A 20,715-nucleotide genomic window follows, 5' to 3' on the forward strand; every position below is an offset into this window, starting at 1 on the left:
CATCAAGGACAATAACCACCCGAGCCACTGTCTGTTCATCCCACTATCATCCAGAAGGTGAGATCAGTACAGGTGCATCAAAGCTGGGACCGAGAGACTGAAAAACAGCTTCTATCTCAAGGCCACCAGACTATTAAATAGCCATCACTAGGTGGCTTCTAACCAGTTACGTAACCCTGCACCTTAGAGGCTGCTGGCCCAATATACATAGACTTGAAATCACTGGCCACTTGAATAATGGAACACTAGTCACTCTAATAATGTTTACATATTTTTGCTTTACTCATATGTACAGTTGAAATAAGAAGTTTGCATACACCTTAGCCAAATACATTTAAAATCAGTTTTTCACAATTCCTGACATTTAATCCAAGTAACAAGTCTCTGTTTTAGGTCAGTTAGGATCACCACTTTATTTTAAGAATGTGAAATGTCAGAATAATAGTAGAGAGAATTATTTATTTCAGCATTTCTTTATTTCATCACATTCCCAGTGGGTCAGAAGTTTACATACACTCAATTAGTATTTGGTAGCATTGCCTTTAAATTGTTTAACTTGGGTCAAATGTTTCGGGTAGCCTTCCAAAAGCTTCCCACGATAAGTTGGGTGAATGTTGGCCCATTCCTCCTGACAGAGCTGGTGTAACTGAGTCAGGTTTGTAGGCCTCCTTGCTCGCACACGCTTTTTCAGTTCTGCCCACAAATGTTCTATAGGATTGAGGTCATGGCTTTGTGATGGCCACTCCAATATATTGACTTTGTTGTCCTTAAGCCATTTTGCCACAACTTTAGAAGTATGCTTTGGGTCATTGTCCATTTGGAAGACCCATTTGTGACCAAGCTTTAACTTCCTGACTGATGTCTTGAGATGTTGCTTCAATATATCCACATAATCTTCCTCCTCATGATGCCATCTATTTTGTGAAGTGCACCAGTCCCTCCTGCGACAAAGCACTCCCACAACATGATTCTGCCACCCCGTGCTTCACGGTTGGGATGGTGTTCTTCGGCTTGCAAGCCTCCCCCTTTTTCCTCCAAACATAACGATGGTCATTATGGCCAAACAGTTCTATTTTTGTTTCATCAGACCAGAGGACATTTCTCCAAAAAGTAGAATCTTTGTGCAGTTGCAAACCGTAGTCTAGCTTTTTTATGGCGGTTTTAGAGCAGTGGCTTCTTCCTTGCTGAGCAGCCTTTCAGGTTATGTCGATATAGGACTGGTTTTACTGTGGATATATATACTTTTGTACCTGTTTCTTCTAGTATCTTCACAAGGTCCTTTGCTGTTGTTCTGGGATTGATTTGCACTTTACGCACCAAAGTACGTGTTTTAATGACTCCGACCTAAGTGTATGTTAACTTCCAACTTCAACTGTATATGCTGTATTCTATTGTACTGTATTTTAGTCTATGCCACTCCGACATTGCTCATCCTAATTTTTATACAATACTGGTCAAAAGTTTTAGAACACCTACTTATTCAAGGGTTCTTCTTTATTTTATTATTTTCTACATTGTAGAATACTAGACATCAAAACTATGAAATAACACATATGGACTCAAGTAGTAACCAAAAAAGTGTTAAACAAATGACAATATATATAAATGTGAGATTCTTCAAATAGCCACTCTTTGCCTTGATGACAGCTTTGCACAGTCTTGGCATTCTCTCAACCAGCTTCATGAGGTAGTCACCTGGAATGCATTTCAATTAACAGGTGTGCTTCTTTCTTTCCTCTTTGTGCTAGGGGGCAGTATTTTGACGCCTGGATGAAAAGCGTGCCCAAAGAAAACTGCCTGTTAATCAGGCCCAGAAGCTCGGATATGCATATAATTGGTATATTTGGATAGAGAACACTCTAAAGTTTCTAAAACTGTTAAAATAATGTCAGTGAGTATAACAGAACTGATATGGAAGGCAAAAACCCAAGGACAAACCATCCCAAAAAATAATAATTCAGCCTACCACTGTTTCCAATGGCTGTCATGTTTATTATGAGGCAAAAACCTCCCAGATTGCAGATCCCAGGGCTTCCAAAAGATGTCAACAGTCGTTAGAAAGAGTTTCAGGCTTGATTTTGGAAAAATTACCTAGAATTTGTAGTTTTTCTAAGTGGCTCCCATTTTGGCTGTAGTGTTTTCATGCGCATGGATGAGAGCGCCTTCTTTGTTGTTTATCTCCGGTAAAGACAATAACGATTCTCCGTCTTAAATTTTAATGTTTATTTACGTATTAGGGTACCTGAGGTTTTATTATAAATGTTGTTTGACTTGTTTGAAGAAGTTTATTGGTAACATTTGGGATTCATTTTGTATGCGTTTTGAAGGAGGGAAACCGGTGGATTATTGAATGAAGCGTGCCAGCTAAACTGAGTTTTTGGGGATATAAAGAAGGACTTTATCGAACAAAAGGACCATTTGTGATGTAGCTGGGACCTTTTGGAGTGCCAACAGAAGAAGATCTTCAAAGGTAAGTTTTATCGCTATTTCTGACTTTCGTGTCGCACCTGCCTGTTTGAAAAATGTTTTTCATGCTTTCGTATGCGGGGCGTTGTCCTCAGATAATCGCATGGTGTGCTTTCGCCGTAAAGCCTTTTTGAAATCTGACACAGCGGCTGGATTAACAAGAAGTTAAGCTTTATTTTGATGTATTACACTTGTATTTTCATGAATGTTAAATATTTCTATTGTAATTTAAATTTCGCACTCTGCAATTTCACCGGATGTTGTCGAGGTGGGTCGCTAGCGGAACGCCTGCGCCAGAAAGGTTAATGTGTTTGAGCCAATCAGTTGTGTTGTGACAAAGTAGTGGGGGTATACAGAAGATAGACCTATTTGGTAAAATACCAAGTCCATATCTTGTTGTTAATCCCACCAAAGTGTCCGATTTCAAATATGATTTTCAGCGAAAGCACCACAAACGATTATGTTAGGTCACCGCCAAATCACAGACAAACACAGTCATTTTTCCAGCGAAAGATAGGAGTCACAAAAAGCACAAATAGAGATAAAATTAATCACTAACCTTTGATGATCTTCATCAGATGACACTCATAGGACTTCATGTTACACAATACATGTATGTTTTGTTTGATAGAGTTCATATTTATATCCAAAAATCTGAGTTTACATTGGTGTGTAACGTTCACTAGTTCTAAAAACATCCAGTGATTTTGCATAGCCACATCCATTCAACAGAAATACTCATCATAAATGTAGATGATAATATAAGTTATACACATGGAATTATAGATATACCTCTCCTTAATGCAACCGCTGTGTCAGATTTTTTTTAAACTACGAAAAAAGCAAACCATGCAATAATCTGAGACGGCACTCAGAACAATAGTCAAATTAGCCGCCATGTTGGAGTCAACAGAAACCAGAAATTACATGATAAATATTCCCTTACCTTTGATGATCTTCATCAGAATGCACTCCCAGGAATCCCAGGTCCACAATAAATGCTTGATTTGTTCAATAATGTCCGTTATTTATGTCCAATTAGCTACTTTTGTTAGCGCGTTTGGTAAACAATTCCAAAGTCACGAAGCGCGTTCCCTATAAGCTGACGAAATGTCCAAAAGTTCAGTAACAGTCAGTAGAAACATGTCAAACGATGTATTGAATCAATCTTTAGAATGTTGTTAACATAAATCTTGAATAACGTTCCGACCGGAGAATTACATTGACTTCAGATGAGCGATGGAACAGAGCTTCCTCTCATGTGACGCGTATGGTGAAAGCATGGTCAGGTCATGGCAGACCTGACTAATTCCTGTCTCATCCGCCCACCCTTCACAGTAGAGGCATCAGACAAAGTTCTACAGACTGTTGACATCTAGTGGAAGCCGTAGGCTCAATGGGAACTGTGTTGAAAACCTACCAACCTCAGATTTCTCACTTCCTGTTTGGATTTCTCCTCAGGTTTTTGCCTCCATATGAGTTCTGTTATACTCACAGACATAATTCAAACTGTTTTAGAAACTTCAGAGTGTTTTCTATCCAATACTAATAACAATATGCATATATTAGAAACTAAGACTGAGGAGCAGGCCGTTTACTCTGGGCACCTTTGTGCACCTTTCATCCAAGCTACTCAATACTGCCCCTGCAGCCACAAGAAGTTAAGACATGAAGATCAGTCAATACGGAACATTTCAAGAACTTTGAACGTTTCTTCAAATGCAGTCGCAAAAACAATCAAGCGATATCATGAAACTGGCTCTTATGAGGACCGCCACAGGAGTGGAAGACCCAGAGTTACCTCTGCTGCAGAGGATAAGTTCATTCGAGTTACCAGCCTCAGAAATTGCAGCACGAATAAATGCTTCACAGAGTTCAAGTAACAGACACATCTCAACATCAACTGTTCAGACGAGACTGTGGTAATCAGGCCTTCATGGTCGAATTGCTGCAAAGAAACCACTTCTAAAGTACACCAATATAAGAAGAGACTTGCTTGGGCCAAGAAACACGAGCAATGGACATTAGACTGGTAGAAATATGTCCTTTGGTCTGGAGGCCAAATTTTAGATTTTGGTTCCAGCCGCCATGTCTTTGTGAGATGTGGTGTGGGTGAATGGATGATCTCAGCATGTGTATTTCCCACCGTAAAGCATGGAGGTGGAGTTGTGATGTGTGGGGGTGCTTTGCTGGTGACACTGTCTGTGATTAATTTAGAATTCAAGGAATGCTTAACCAGCATGGCTACCACAGCATTCTGCAGTGATACGCCATGCCATCTGGTTTGGGCTTAGTGGGACTACCATTTCTTTTTCATCAGGACAATTACCCAACACACCTCCAGGCTGAGTAAGGGCTATTTGACCAAGAAGGAGAGTGATGGAGTGCTGCATCAAATGACCTGATCTCCACAATCCCATGAACTCAACCAAATTGAGATGGTTTGGGATGAGTCGGATATGCAGAGTGAAGGAAACGCAGCCAACAAGTGCTCAGCATATGTGGGAACTCCTTCAAGAATGTTGGAGAAGCATTCCAGGTGAAGCTGGTTGAGAGAATGCCAAAAGTGTGCAAAGCTGTCTTCAAGGCAAAGGGTAGTTATTGGAAGAATCTCAAATATAAAAATATATTCTCATTTGTTTAACACTTTTTTGGTTACTACATGATTCCATATGTGTTATTTCATAGTTTTGATGTCTTCACTATTATTCTACAATGTAGAAAATAGTAAAAATAAAGAATAATCCTTGAATGAGTAGGTGTTCTAAAACTTTTGACCTGTAATGTATATTCCATAATTCCATTCTTCTAATTTTAGGTTGTTTGTATTGTGTGTGTTGTTGTGAATTGTTAGATATTGCTGCACTCTTGGAGCTAGAAACACAAGCATTTCACTACACCCCCAATAACGTCTGCTAAACATCTGTATGTGACAAATACAATTTTATTTGATATTCAGTAAAAAAAAAAAAAAGTTTTTATGTAAAATTAAGCATAATGATTATGGCTCTAGGTTGCAAGAAAAATCTGTTAGAGGTGTTTGAAGATCCCTTCTGGATCACCCCCAAGCCGTCCTCACATACTTTGTGCCCCCTCAGATTTTGGGGATGCATGATGCCCCTGTATGCACTGTATGAGCAGACTACAGTATGTGGATGTGTTCAGCATATACAAGTTCCATTGATGTTATTGATGAATCCATTTTGATAAAATTGTGTGGGAGTATTCACATGAGACACTGCGTTATGTGGAGTGAAGAAGAACATAACACATTAGGATAATTCACGAAAGCGGTCAGGTCTTTCTACAGCCTACAGCTTGAGATAATCTTTTAACATTTTTATTCCACAACATGTGTACCATTTTCCCAATGAAGTATAGGAGAATAAAGACTGATATCCTCACGGCACAATTCATACAACTTTTATTTGAAAATGAAATCATGACATTTTTTTGTCTTATTCTGAATGACAAAGCACTGCCACCTTCTGGCGTGATACAGTAGCTACTGTAGCATATTCGAGAAACTGGACCAAAGACAGTAAAGTTCAGAAGTGATGAATAGTTTTGCCAGCATCCAATCCATATAAACTGATTTATCACAGACAAACCTGTTCAAACCTGACATTTTGAAACCATTCAGTCTGATGTTGTCTCATTCTCATCCACATCAGGCTCACAGCAACAGCCAAACTACAGCAAGACCCATCCCATCTCCTAGATGTCTACCGGTGGAAAATATGTTTACCAGACTCTAATGTCAAACAGGTTCCACTGGTCTCAATCAATCTGCCAAAGAGCCGTCATGGAGGACACAGCCAAGCCTCATCTACCGTGTCAAGAACAAGTAATAAACAGAGAGGTCTGGGCCATCAATCTCGTCACTAGGTTTAACAGGGGATTGATCAGAGGAAGAGCCAAAGCCAAGCAGCTGCTACAGGAAACCTCTCCTTCACCTCAATGATTATGTTCTAAATGAGAAGGCTTTGTTTATCATTTTGTAAATACTATTGTCACAGTTATAGACAAGTGCTAATTTAGCTTCTATTATCACGAGACAACCAACCCGTCCAATGGAATTTTCACTCTTTTTCTTTATGGGGCTAATCGTTCTTCTTCTTTCTGAATTCATCCCAGCACTTGAGCTGCTTCAAAGCATGCTGTTTTTGTTGGAAACTCTGTTCTGTAATCTTATCTCTTGAACATTGTTTTGGAATCTATTTATTAAACATTTTAGGCTATGGAAAAATCCATCAAGGTGAATCGAATGATGTTATGTATGGATATGATATTGGTAACACTATGGAAACCATATCGCTCTATCAGATTACTCTGAGAAAGCGTTGCTATTATGGAATAAACTTGACATTTCATGAATGAGCAAAGGTGAAAATTCAGGCATGACACTCATGTAAATTATCAAAATGCAATGCTTTGGTGTTGTGTTTCAATTGGTAGCTACCTTCTGTTGACTTCCAGTTCAATGGCCAATCTGCTTTTAAGCCTTGCTTAATCTTAATTAGAAGGGGAAACAACCGCATCTATCATGCTTATAAGGGGATCTTCCTGACATCCATCAAGCAGGTTTACCTCCAAGTCAAACTTGTCATTTTGGGTTTTACGTTTGGATTTGTTTTCTCTGGCAGAATTCACTTTTAATATACAGTCATCATTTTATAGGCTAGGGGTGAGTTGAGTTACATGATTGGACATGGCATTCTACCATAGTAAGCAATGGCAAATCAAAAATCCCATCCAGTGTAACATTACTGACATAGGAAGTCTAGATTGCTTTCTGCTGTACATACAGGAATATGTATTTTTTGTAAGTGGAGGTGTTGCCCAGTAAATGGCTTAATGACATTTGAATGCACTTTCATTGATCCAATAACGCCAGGAAAGCGACGTGTATCTAGTAATGGATTCTGGCATATTGCGTTGCGTGTGAACATGACCACTGGGGTGTTTCTAGGGTTACGCTCACCTCACACGCAGAAATCTTATGACTAAGAGGACAATAAAAAATAATGGAAAAGCTCTGGGAAATGACTCACTGACTAAAGCCATGCATGGATTTGTTGTCCACACAAACAGATAAATTCAATCCATATTAGCAAAACTTAAACATTCTAGCTACCTTGACACCTGCATGGCGGAAGAAATATAGTGTGTCACTATTGCAAGCATCAATGAAGAAATTCAAATCGCCACTCTGCTGTGCTTTTACTGACTGCCCTTTGTGCACCCTGGTTTCAGCCCTGGGATCCGGAGAGGGTTGGCTGGTCACGGCTTGCTTTGCAGCTCCAGTGAAGAGTGGTGTGTGCAGTGGGTCGGTGTTGGACGTGAGGGCTGTGCTAAGTGCGGCACAGCAGGGCACTGTGTGATGTGAATTCTCAGGAGGCAGCAGCTGTCCCAGAGGAGTGGAGCAGAGACGGCGTGTCAGCTCAAGCCTGCGGTCCGTATTGTTGAGACGTCCAGCTTGACTGAGAGTGTATCCATGCAGAATGCATAATGAGTGGTTACACACAGCGTCCCCTGTTTCTCCCGCTCTCACAGACTGGGAAAAGAGCTGTACCTTATTCAACTGAAATGAGAAGTTATTAGGTAGTACTTTTTCATTCCGATCGAATTTGCTTTGTTTAGCAATGGATCGAACCTGGGCTCATTTAGAGATTTTGTGACATTTTGGGTTTCTGGCTCTGTGTGTCATGATTGGCTAATAATGTGAAAGTGGAGTGAGGTGGCAAGTTGTCTGCATCATTATCACTATATGATTATCTGGCTTCTTGGCTTGAATGCAGCGTTTTAAAATCAATGTCACCAAATTACTCTGAGCATTTCTCCATAGCTGAGGAGCAATTTCTGTAGGCAACCGGTATTCTGTAGGCCACAGGCATTCTGTAGGCCACAGGCATTCTGTAGGCCACCGGCATTCTGTAGGCCACCGGCATTCTGTAAAACACCGGCATTCTGTAGGCCATCGGCATTCTGCAGGTCACCGGCATTCTGCAGGCCACCGGCATTCCGTAGGCCACCGGCAATCCGTAGGTCACCGGCATTCTATAGGTCACCGGCATTCTATAGGCCACCGGCATTCTATAGGCCACCGGCATTCTGTAAAACACCGGCATTCTGTAAAACACCGGCATTCTGTAGGTCACCGGCATTCTGTAGGCCACCGGCATTCTGTAGGCCACCGGCATTCTGTAGGTCACCGGCATTCTGTAGGTCACCGGCATTCTGTAGGCCACCGGCATTCTGTAGGCCACCGGCATTCTATAGGCCACCGGCATTCTATAGGCCACCGGCATTCTGTAGGCCACTAGCATGATAAAAGTAACCAAGGTCTATAATCGAAAAGTAAATCTGAACCATCAGTTTCAAATACCAACCAGTAGAGCTCTGGATAAGAGCGTCTGCTAAATGACTTAAATGTAATGTAAATGTAGAGCTTCTTATGAAACATAATGCAGCATTTCTGTGATCGACTGAGATTGTTGGGAAACTGCTTGGATATTGAAACACTCATCAATCATTTCACATTGGTAAATGCCATTGAGATTATTATCTCTGAACATAATAATTATTGCATGTGAGGATGATATTGAGAATGACAGAAGAACATGAGTACATGCTAAATGACTCCTGTGACATATACTTGAATTATTTTAAGACAACTTTAATGACATTAGATAAAATAAAATGTTCCTCAAGGATGATTCTGTGTTTCTGTGAATTATCACACCCAGCCACATGACATTTACCAAACTACATTTTAATAGTACATACTTAATAACTGATACAAAAGACCATAGTTACAGTGCAAGTGAAGAACAATGTAGATTATCACACCATCTATCTTTACAAATGGTATTTTCAGTAAGACCTTGAATACTTAGTTAATGAACTGGAACAACGTCATAAACAACTGCTCACAGTATGCAGAGCGTACTCAAACATCCATGTATAAGTCTTCTGAGTTATTGTCTTGAAATAGTTTGCTGTTTGGACGATTTTATATGAATAATCTAGAATGGGGTTAATATCTGATTTCAGATAAAATCCATCTACGCCCAAATTAAATTATATATATATATATATGTTTAATTGAGCTCAATCTCATTAGAAAAAATCATACTTCTCCAGAAAAAGTAAGAGAGATTTCTTAATCAGCATATCATTAAGACCGCTTCAACAAGTCATCCATCTCTCTGTTAATGATCGATTAATCAAGGTTAATAACGGACCAACTTATCACACCAAACCATATGGATCGAAGGTCTCATCCATTATAATCATAAGGACATTGTATTCCCTATCCCAGGACTACATCACGCGGTGACAGTCCCTGCCGTCACAGTCAAACCAATGTCAGCATCCCAAATGGCGCCCTATTCCCTACATAGTGCACTACTTTTGACCAGGGCCCACAGTGTGTTATTTGGGGAATAGGGTGCCATTTTAAAAGCAGACATTGACTATTCACAAACTGTGACTGTATTAATGTTGTGTGTTTGACCTCCTGGGGTCTGCTCTATGGTGAGGCAGAGACACATCAGACTCAACGCTACACTTAAAGGGGCTGCTGCAATTTAGAGAGTGACTTTGTGGTTTGGAGGTGTGGATGCCCTCTGTCTGGTAACTGTCTCTGAATCCCACCGCTGACACCAATGTGCACCAAGGGCACACAGTAAAAGCAGTAGACAACTATTCTGGCTCTCCGGGGTAAACACAATATGTGAAGAGCAGAGCTCTCCAATCCTGTTCCTGGAGAGCTACCCTCCTGTAGGTGTTCTCTCCAACCCTGTTCCTGGAGAGCTACCCTCCTGTAGGTGTTCTCTCCAACCCTGTTCCTGGAGAGCTACCCTCCTGTAGGTGTTCTCTCCAACCCAAGCTACACTCCCGTAGTTTTGCTGCAACCCCAGTTGTAACTAACCGGATTCAGCTCATCAACCAGCTAATTATTAGATTCAGGTGAGCTATATTAGGGTTGGAATGAAAACCATTAGGGTTGGAATGAAAAGGATAGCTCTCCAGGAACAGGGTTGGAGAGAACACCTACAGGAGGGTAGCTCTCCAGGAACAGGGATGGAGAGAACACCTACAGAAGGGTAGCTCTCCAGGAACAGGGTTGGAGATACCACCTACAGGAGGGTAGCTCTCCAGGAACAGGGTTGGAAAGAACACCTACAGGAGGGTAGCTCTCCAGGAACATGGTTGGAGAGAACACCTAGGAGGGTAGCTCTCCAGGAACAGGGTTGGAGATAACACCTACAGGAGGGTAGCTCTCCAGGAACAGGGTTGGAGAGAACACCTACAGGAGGGTAGCTCTCCAGGAACAGGGTTGGAGATAACACCTACAGGAGGGTAGCTCTCCTGGAACAGGGTTGGAGAGAACACCTACAGGAGGGTAGCTCTCCAGGAACAGGGTTGGAGATAACACCTACAGGAGGGTAGCTCTCCAGGAACAGGGTTGGTGAGCCCTGCTCTATGGTATCTAAGGGCAACCAGCAGTAGAAAACTAAAGCTCATATGTGTAGAGTATCATTCAATTTATGGTATCTAAGTTGACTCTTAATGTTATAGAGTATCAGCTAATGTATGATGTGATCGATGTCCACGTGTGTGTGTGTGTGTGTGTGTGTGTGTGTGTGTGTGTGTGTGTGTGTGTGTGTGTGTGTCTGTTAGGTAGATGTGCTAGGGAGTTTAGAGAGAGATAAACAGGTGTGCTGCACTGGGAACGAGAGACATGGTATCCTTGAGGCACATAGCGACAGAGATGCATCGCTATGGCAACTGGCTATTGTCGCATCCAGGGCTCATTAAAACTATTTGGCTTGGAAGGCAGTTTGGGTTACAATGTGTTTTGAGACTATAAAGAGGAAGAAAGATAATACTCGATCAAAATATACATCAAGACCGACATTGAAATGGTTACAGCAGTCACATCAAGATGTATGTACACTAGACTTGAATCCAAGTGACTTCTAAGTGTGAGGAATGTTGTTTCCACATGTAAACATCTGTGAAAAGTGTTCAAGGTGAACATCCATTCCTATAAATTGTAGTTCCCGCTCATATGGGTTTGAGGTCTGATAGGGGTGTTTAAGAGAAATAGATTTAGGTTACCCTTACCATCTTAGATATAAATATGCTGGGAAAAGATTGTCTATTCAGCACTCAAGGCTCACTTAGGCAAAAAAAGAGGAGAAAAGCGGAGAACTAGATTAACTTGATCCAAAACTGATACTGTCAGGTGAACTATATTGTCATGCAGACAGTAAAGATCTTTAGACATTCTGTGTCTAGTATGTTTGTCATAAACTCCATATTTCGGGCAGATAGATGTAGAATACAGTAACGACTGTGATGTTAAAGACATGTTAAAAACTTACCAGTGTTACTTTCTATACAATGATCTCTAAACGCTCCAAACGGCACGTTACTAAGGTTTTATTATCTGAATATTTTACGTCCAATGATTTCAGAATTGACCAATGACATCTGAGGGTATTCAGAGTACATCACTGTTCACTATTTAAAGCTTCATCAGAAAGCTTCATCAGAAATGTTAACATCTTCATGTATAGTCAACAGCACTAATGTATACAATATTCCATATTTTGACCTTTGGCTGCAGTAACATGACCAACATATTACACATATTAATTTCTGTAATTGTGAACAATGCCTTGTCTTTCAAATGCTTGGACAAGATGCCAATGCAAGAATCATTCACTGCTCTGTAACAGTGTAGCCTTTGAGAGTGGCCGTTGGCTGCTGTGGTGTTCCTAGCGCATGTCCAAATGTCTTGTCCAGAAGCTTCCTCCTGCTGGCATGTCTCCATCATGGCTTCCACCACTCAGAAAGTGAAAGCGTACACCACTCCCACGACCACAATGTTCCCTATGGTGGCGGTGATTGCAATCCAAAGCCAGATGGCGTCGCGGGACATGGGCTCCCGCTCCGGCTGGTCATGGGCCGCCATAGAGGCGGCGTGGACGCTGGCCGAGGAGTTGAAAAGTGAGTGGTCCGTGCTGTCGTCATCATTGGGCGAGTCCATGAAGGCCCCCGCCATGACCGACTGAAAGAGAAAACGAAGCGCATTCAACTCAGAGGGACAAATATCAGAGTTTTGCACAGTGCTTTAGACTTAGAATTACACTCATTTCATGTATAACTGGAAACAGTGCTTCCCTATCAATATAGTCCAGAGGCCTAATCTTCTTCTCCCTTTCGATATTCATTAACTATTCAGTTCATTTATCTCCTTTCCAACGTTATCTTGGACTTGAGAAAGTAAATAGTCTGAAAACCTTGATGCTATGGCTCTGATTCATTGCAAATTCAGAACCCTTATCTAGAAAGGTGAAGCTATTTCAAATAGGCCATTGGAGCATATATATTAAGATTATTTGTAATACATTAAAACGTTTTCATTGAAAGCTATCTACAATGAGCTACTGGAATGTCAATGTTATGCTTTCTCCAGTGATAGTATGGAACCTATAGATTACTACACCTACACATTCAGAACATAAACACAGTATCTCAATACTATCGACAGTAGGGAGGAGGATGGCACGACAGAATCCACTATTCTTATAAAATAATACACAGCTATACTCAGGTAGCCAAACCCCCAAAATACGATAGAGGGACAAGAAAAGTGTTCTCCTTCACACAGTGTATAGCCTATACAACACCCATACCAGAAAATGACAAATCTGTCACTTAGGGTCCCCTCTTACATGTGGTCCCGTGTGGCTCAGTTGGTAGAGCTTGGCGCTTGCAACGCCAGGTCTGTGGGTTCGATTCCCACAGGGGAGCAGATTGAAAATGGATGCTCTTGCTCTGGATAAGAGCGTCTGGTAAATGATGTGATTGATGAGGCTGCTACCTGTTTCTGTGAACCCCTTCTGTGGTGGTTAGTCTGTCACATGTGAAGGTACTTTTCAGTAGAGGGAAAGATGTATTTTGTGAACATTGTCTGATTGAAAATGCTAAATGAGAAAGAGGGCATGGAGTACCAGATCCTTTATGAGTGCCTTGTTTCCTGTGATTTCTTTAGGAATTGACTGTTTGCTCATTTATAGCAAATTCATGAGAAAGGGAGTTTGTGTATTGTACAGTAGGGGTATATTAAAAGTACAGCCGGAGTGACAGATTGAAGTCCCTAGAGACCTGGGCCCGTATCCACAAAGTGTCTCAGGGTAGCAGTGCTGATCAGGGTCCAGTTTCATAAAACATCTGAAGTACATTTTCTCCTTATCTTTTCCCTTAAAGTTTCTTTAACTTTAAGTCAGTTACACAAACCATTTTTAAGGTGAATTTCCCCCTTAAATTAAGTTAACAAGTTAAAACTTCTTGACGCCCTTTAGCGGGATCATTTTCACCAACAACCGCTGAATTGCAGAGCGCCAAATACAAAAGAAATTGCTAAAAATATTTATAATCATGAAATCACAAGTGCAATATAGCAAAACACAGCTTAGCTTGTTGTTAATCCACCTGTCGTGTCAGATTTTGAAAATATGCTTTACAGCGAAAGCAATCAAAGCATTTGTGTGAGTTTATCGATCACTAGACAAAACATTAAGAACACCTAGCAGCCATGTAGATTGGTCACGAAAGCCAGAAAAGCAATAAAATGTATCGCTTACCTTTGATGATCTTCAGATGTTTGCACTCACGAGACTCCCAGTTACACAATAAATGTTCCTTTTGTTCGATAAAGATTATTTTTATATAAAAAAAATCAATTTGTTTGGCGTGTTATGTTCAGTATTCCACAGCCTTAGGCAGGTCATCAAGGCTTGACGAATAGTATCTGTAAAGTTCGTAGAAACATGTCAAACGTTTTTAATAATCAATCCTCAGGTTGTTTTTAACATCAATAATCGATAATATTTCACCCGGACTGTAAACTATTCAATACTGGAGAGAAAGAAAATGTCGAGCAAACAGTGTCGCGCGCATCAACTAATGGAGGGACATCCGTCTATCCACTGACGCGTTTTGATAAATCTCGCTCTTTTTTCAAAATAAAAGCTTGAAACTATGTCTAAAGACTGTTCACACCCTGAGGAAGCCACATGAAAAGGAATCTGGTTAATATCTCTTCAAATGGACGAAAGGCAGGCAATGGAAGGGTGATCTTTCAAAATAAGAGTCACTTCCTGGTTGGATTTCCTCAGGTTTTCGCCTGCAAAATCAGTTCTGTTATACTCACAGACAATATTTTGACAGTTTTGGAAACTTTTGTGTTTTCTATCCTACCCTGTCAATTATATGCATATTCTAGCATCTGGACCTGAGAAATAGGCAGCTTACAATGGGAACGTTATTTTTCCAAACATAAAAGTTCTGCCCCCTAGCTTCAAGAGGTGCCCATGAGGTCCCTTAAGTGCTTCATTCAGTATACTGTAGATGCCAATGTAAACAGCATTTATGGAGGTGAATGTTCCCTTCCTCTGACCTGGTTTCAAAAGGAAAACATCCACCAGCTAGCTAGGTACTTGGTTAAACCATGAAAGTTGCACTATCTGTTCACTCATGACTGCATGGCCAAGGCACAACACCAACACCATCATTCATTTTGCAGACGACACAACAGTGGTAGGCCTGATCACCAACAACGATGAGACAGCCTATAGGGAGGAGGTCAGAGATCTGGCCATGTGGTGCCAGAATAACAACCTCTCCTTCAACGTGATCAAGACAAAAGAGATGATTGTGGACTACAGGAAAAGGAGGACCGAGCACGGCACCATTCTCATCGACGGGGCTGTAGTGGAGCAGGTTGAGAGCTTCAAGTTCCTTGGTGTCCACATCACCATCAACCTATCATGGTACAAACACACCAAGATAGTTGTGAAGAGGGCACAACAAAGCCTATTCCCAGGAGACTGTAAACATTTGGCAAGGGTCCTCAGATCCTCATAAACGTTCCACAGCTGCACCATCGAGAGCATCCTGACTGGTTGTATTACTGCCTGGTACACCAGGCGGTGTCAGAGGAAGACCCTAAAAAATGTCAAAGACTCCAGCCACCCTAGTCATAGACTGTTCTCTTTGCTACCGCACGGCAAGCGGTACCGGAGCGCCAAGTCTAGGTCAAAAAGGCTTCTTAACAGCTTCTACCCCCAAGCCATAAAACTCCTGAACAGCTAATCAAATTGCTCCCCAGACTATTTGCATTGTCGTCGTCCCCCACACCCCCTCTTTTACGCTCCTGCTACTCTCTGGTTATTACCTATGCATAGTCACTTTAACTCTACCTAAATGTACATATTACCTCAATTACCTCGACTAACTGGTGCCCCCGCACATTGACTCTGTACCGGTACCCCCTGTATATAGCCTCGCTACTGTTATTTTACTGCTGCTCTTTCATTATTTTTATTATCTATTTTTTAAAACTGCACTGTTGGTTAAGGGCTTATAAGTAAGCATTTCACTGTAAGGTCTACACCTGTTGTTTTCGGCGAATGTGACAAGTAAAAATTGATTTGATTTGATTTATCCATGGCTACAAAGCTAGCTACCTAGTTAGCTTGACATGCTAGAAAGTTATAGAAACAAGATGAGTAACTAAAATTATATTCTGAATCAATTTGTTTCTCCTGTCATGAATGTAAAAGTCCTATTTTGCGATATCCCAAAATAAATGTGTTCTCTTTAAGAAAACATTCAGTCAGTGAATCAGTTCGTCTCCATGATAACCAGAGACTCCACCTGTCCAAATAATCGTATTAATTATAATCAGAAAGGCCAAACCTATTCTAGATCAGCCCTATTTTGAGTTGCTTTGTGGATAAGGGCCCTGATCAAAGAAAGGGCTGTAATGACTTTTCTGTAGATGTGTCTGTTTTTCAGGTTTCCACCTGACTGCTCCAGCTATTCACACCTCAATGAGAATCAATAGAGAGGAATTAAAGAGACAGCTCACCCACATGTCAAATGTATTTCATGCCCAGTGGGAAAGCTATGCAGTATTACATCTTAAGGATGTAATGTCATGGTTGTAAACTGGTTTTCTGGTTGAGAAGGTGTCAAATAATCAGGCTACCCGGAAGAAGGCACTGCGTTACCGATATGTTGGTTATTAGGCTTACCCATTAAATTCGGCATCTGCGGTGAAAGGTGGCAGAGCTAGAGAGGTGTTTGTCAGACCATGAGACATCACAAAAATCGGTCGTGTCATTAAAACGTAAAGTGCCTTCGGAAAGTATTCAGACCCCTTGACTTTTTCTACATTTTGTTCCGTTACAGCCTTATTCTAAAATGGATTAAATACAAAAAAGGTCCTCATCAATCTACACACAATTACCCATAATGATTTAGAAAAACAGGGTTCTAGACATTTTTGCTAATTTATAAAAACGTAATATCACATTTAAATAAATATTCAGACCCTTTACTCAGTACTTTGTTGAAGCACCTTTGGTAGCGATTACAGCATTGAGTCTTCTTGGGTATGACGCTACAAGCTTGGCACACCTGTATTTGGGAAATTTCTTCCATTCTTCCCTGCAGATCCTGTCAAGCTCTGTCAGGTTGGATGGGGAGCATTGCTGCACAGCTATTTTCAGGTCTCTCCAGAGATGTTAGATCGGGTTCAAGTCCGGGTCTGGCTGGGCCCCTCAAGGACATTCAGAGACTTGTCCCGAAGCCACTATTGCATTGTCTTTGCTGTGTGCTTAGGCTCGTTGTCCTGTTGGAAGGTGAACCTTCACCCGAGTCTGAAGTCACTGAGTGTTCTGGAGCAGAGTTTTCATCAAGGATTTCTCTGTACTTTTCTTTGTTCATCTTTGCCTTGATCCTGACTAGTCTCCCAGTCCCTGCTGCTGAAAAACATCCCCACAGCATGATGCTACCACCACCTTGCTTCACCTTAGGTATGGTGCCGGGTTTCCTCCAGACGTGAAGCTTGGCATTCAGGCCAAAGAGTTCCATCTTGGTTTCATCATGGTCTGAGTGTCCTTTAGGTGCTTTTTGGCAAACTCCAAGCGGGCTGTCATGTGCCTTTTACTGAGGAGTGGCTTCCATCTGGCCACTCTACCATAAAGGCCTGATTGGTAGAGAGCAGCAGAGATGGTTGTCCTTCTGGAAGGTTCTGCTATCTCCACAGAGGAACTCTAGAGAAGTGTCAGAGTGACCATCGGGTTCTTGGTCACCTCCCTGACAAAGGCCCTTCTCCCCTGATTGCTCAGTTTGGCCGAGCGGCCAGCTCTATGAAGAGTCTTGATGGTTCCAAACTTCTTCCATTTAAGAATGATGGAGCCCACTGTGTTCTTGGGGACCTCCATGCTGCAGAAATGTTTTGGTACCGTTCCCCAGATCTGTGCTTCAATACAACCCTGTCTTGGTGCTCTACAAACAATTCCTTCAACCTCATGGCTTGGTTTTTGCTCTAACATGCACTGTCAACTGTGGGACCTTATATAGCCAAGTGTGTGCCTTTCCAAATCATGTCCAATCAATTTAATTTAACACAGGTGGACTCCAATGAAGTTGTAGAAACATCTCAAGGATGATCAATTGAAACTGGATGCACCTGAGCTCAATTTCTTGTCTCATAACAAAGGGGCTGAATACTTATGTAAATCATGTATTTCAGTTTTTTTTTTTTATACATTTTTGAAAAATTCAAAAAATATTTTTTTCAATTTGTCATTATAGGGTATTGTGTGTAGGTTGCTGCGGAAAATGTTTTATTTAATACATTGTAACGTCATTTTTTTTAGAAAAAGTCAAGGGGTCTGAATACTTTCCGAAGGCACTGTATGTAGCATCCGAACGGTTTGACCTACAAATCATGGAAAGGGGAGACTCATGAACCTGATGGTGTTCTCCCTTTTATTCTACGACCCCCACAAGTGTCACGGGACTCTTCTATATGTAACCGGTACCGGTAAAAAATAAATAATGGTGTATGAAGGTTTTGTGCCTACCCAAAAATTTGTTTAAATGTGTAAAAAAATATGTGTAATTTGTCTTTTTTGTCTTTTTTTTGTCTTTTTTGACATTCATGAATGAGTCATTTAACGCGTTTCTCTGGGCTATAGTAGTAAAGGCCACATTCAAACCATTCAATTGAAGAGAAGATTCAAACCACTTGAAACAGAACTGGGGAATGTGAACAAAGGATCAAAGTAAATGGTTTTGAAACATTCTTTTTTAAAAGCTAAGTACCCTGTTAACTAACGACTGCTTGATTGCTATTTAATGCTGTCAATAATTTAAATTCAATAAATACCTTACAAGGTTAACTAAGAAAAACTGCAATGACATAAAAGTGTTGTTTCCATCACTGTTCCTTATTTCATCTTCTTAACATCACTGTCATACACACACAGACACAGACACAGACAGAGACACACACACACACACACACACACACACACACACAGTCACACAGACACACACACAGATACACACAGACACCGACACAGACACACAACAACTCGACTGCCCCAGAGACCTACCCTCAAAGCCTGTGTGCCTTTGAAGACAAACCATTCTGTCCGAATGAGAGATGGAGCCAACACTTGCTTATTCGTTAACATTGGATTACACAAGTTCAGCTCCAACTAACCATTAAAGTGCTACGTTCAGGGTAATAGAGGTGTCTGTCACAGCCATAACGCCTTTTTGAAATGGCTTTCTGGCATATATATTGGCTTCCCAGTGTAGACTGTGCTAACTCACAACTGAGACAATAATTAAGAGAAATCGACAAGATGCTAGGTCTGGAGCCTTGATACTGCCCTGGCTAGACAACCTAGATTTATGAACTCAATTCAGTTGATTTTCGGCGCTCGCTCTTCATCACTGTCACAATCACATTCTACGTAAATCTCCAAGTGTACAGCTGGTCTTTTTATTCATTGTGCTTTCTCCGCCTCACAATTTCGTGTCTTGCTCTGGTGCTCGTATATATTTTGTTAGGATACCCGCTGATCCTTTACATAATAAATGTGAAAAGAAGTGTACGATGCATCATTCACAATATTGCTTGTGTTAAATATGACCACTTATTGTAGTATACAGTACATTACGCTAGCACATCCATAGAACACCATACTTCTGTCCATTTTTTAATCAGGAGAGAAAACAATGCATTTCAACTGAGCTCCCATAGGAATGAACATCCACCTCTGGTCTCTTGGCCCTCCCACCCTTATGGGAGGTCAGCCCCTGCTCAGCGCAGTCAAAGCTCTTCTCTGTTCTTATACCCCAATGGTGGAAACAGCTTCCCCATGATGCTAGGACAGCGGAGTCCCTGTCCATCTTCCGAAAACGTCTGAAATCTTACCTCTTCAAAGAGTATCTCAGTCTTGTTCCCCCTTGCACTTGTCTTTTCCTACTAGCACTGACTTTTCTGATGACTTCTATATTCAGGAAAAATTTACTTACTACAACTGTGATATGTGGCTGTCTCACCTGGCTATCTGAAGATGACATTAAGTCAACTGTAAGTCGCTCTGGATAAGAGCGTCTGCTAAATGACAAAAATGTAAATGTAACATCAACAGAAAACAAACCACATCCTGGTATGAGTGTCAGGATAGTTCCTGTATGTAAGTGGCTGTCAACCCTACAGCCTGGACTGGAGCATATTTGTTAGAGAGCACTTTAGGATTCTTCTTTACAATGCAGCTGTCAGAAGCAGTCACTGTATCTTTACGTTTCTACGGGCAGTTCCTCAAATAAGCCTTCAGCCTGTCGTTAGTCATGGCACTTTGCTCTCAGTTCACTAGGGCTTCTTTACAATACACTACTCTGATGATACAAACTAGGTCCAGGAGAGATACTTGTGTAAAGAGACGGATCTAGATTCAAATCTCTCTTTAAGAGATGTCTCCCACACTACCTCCAGAGGTAGACATCTACACCAAATACACCGTTTGAGTGGTACAGTGCACAAGGGCTCTCCCACACCACATGTCCTTTCAATAATTACATTATTTACATTAATACCAGAAAACAGCATTTTTGCTCTGTTAACCAAATTGAAAATGAAAGGCTTTTATAATATCCACACATTTGTGAATCATTGCATTAATCAAGTGTGCAACATTGTGTGCAATATGGCTTAGATGAGAAGCATCTGCATAGTTTGAATTGCTATCCCTATTTTGTTTGTCTATATACTATGGTATTTACGGTATGCTAATAGCTACTCACACATGAAGCAAGAATGTACCTTTGGCCACACCACACCCAAGGTTAGTGTAAAGAGAA

General features: G+C 41.1%; 1 protein-coding gene across 1 annotated transcript in view; it reads right to left on the reverse strand.

Moving 5' to 3' along the window:
- Positions 1-11,904: 11,904 nt before the first annotated feature.
- The window catches only part of LOC139582600 (uncharacterized protein C14orf132-like), a 28,801-nt gene continuing 19,990 nt past the window's right edge, over positions 11,905-20,715 (reverse strand). Inside the window, exon 2 of the mRNA XM_071412741.1 lies at positions 11,905-12,550. Within this exon, the coding sequence (XP_071268842.1) occupies positions 12,329-12,550 (222 nt within the window). The 3' untranslated portion in view covers positions 11,905-12,328. The remainder of the gene's footprint in view (positions 12,551-20,715) is intronic.

Source organism: Salvelinus alpinus, chromosome 8 (assembly GCF_045679555.1).
Source record: "Salvelinus alpinus chromosome 8, SLU_Salpinus.1, whole genome shotgun sequence".
In the NCBI taxonomy this organism is placed as follows: Eukaryota; Metazoa; Chordata; class Actinopteri; order Salmoniformes; family Salmonidae; genus Salvelinus; species Salvelinus alpinus.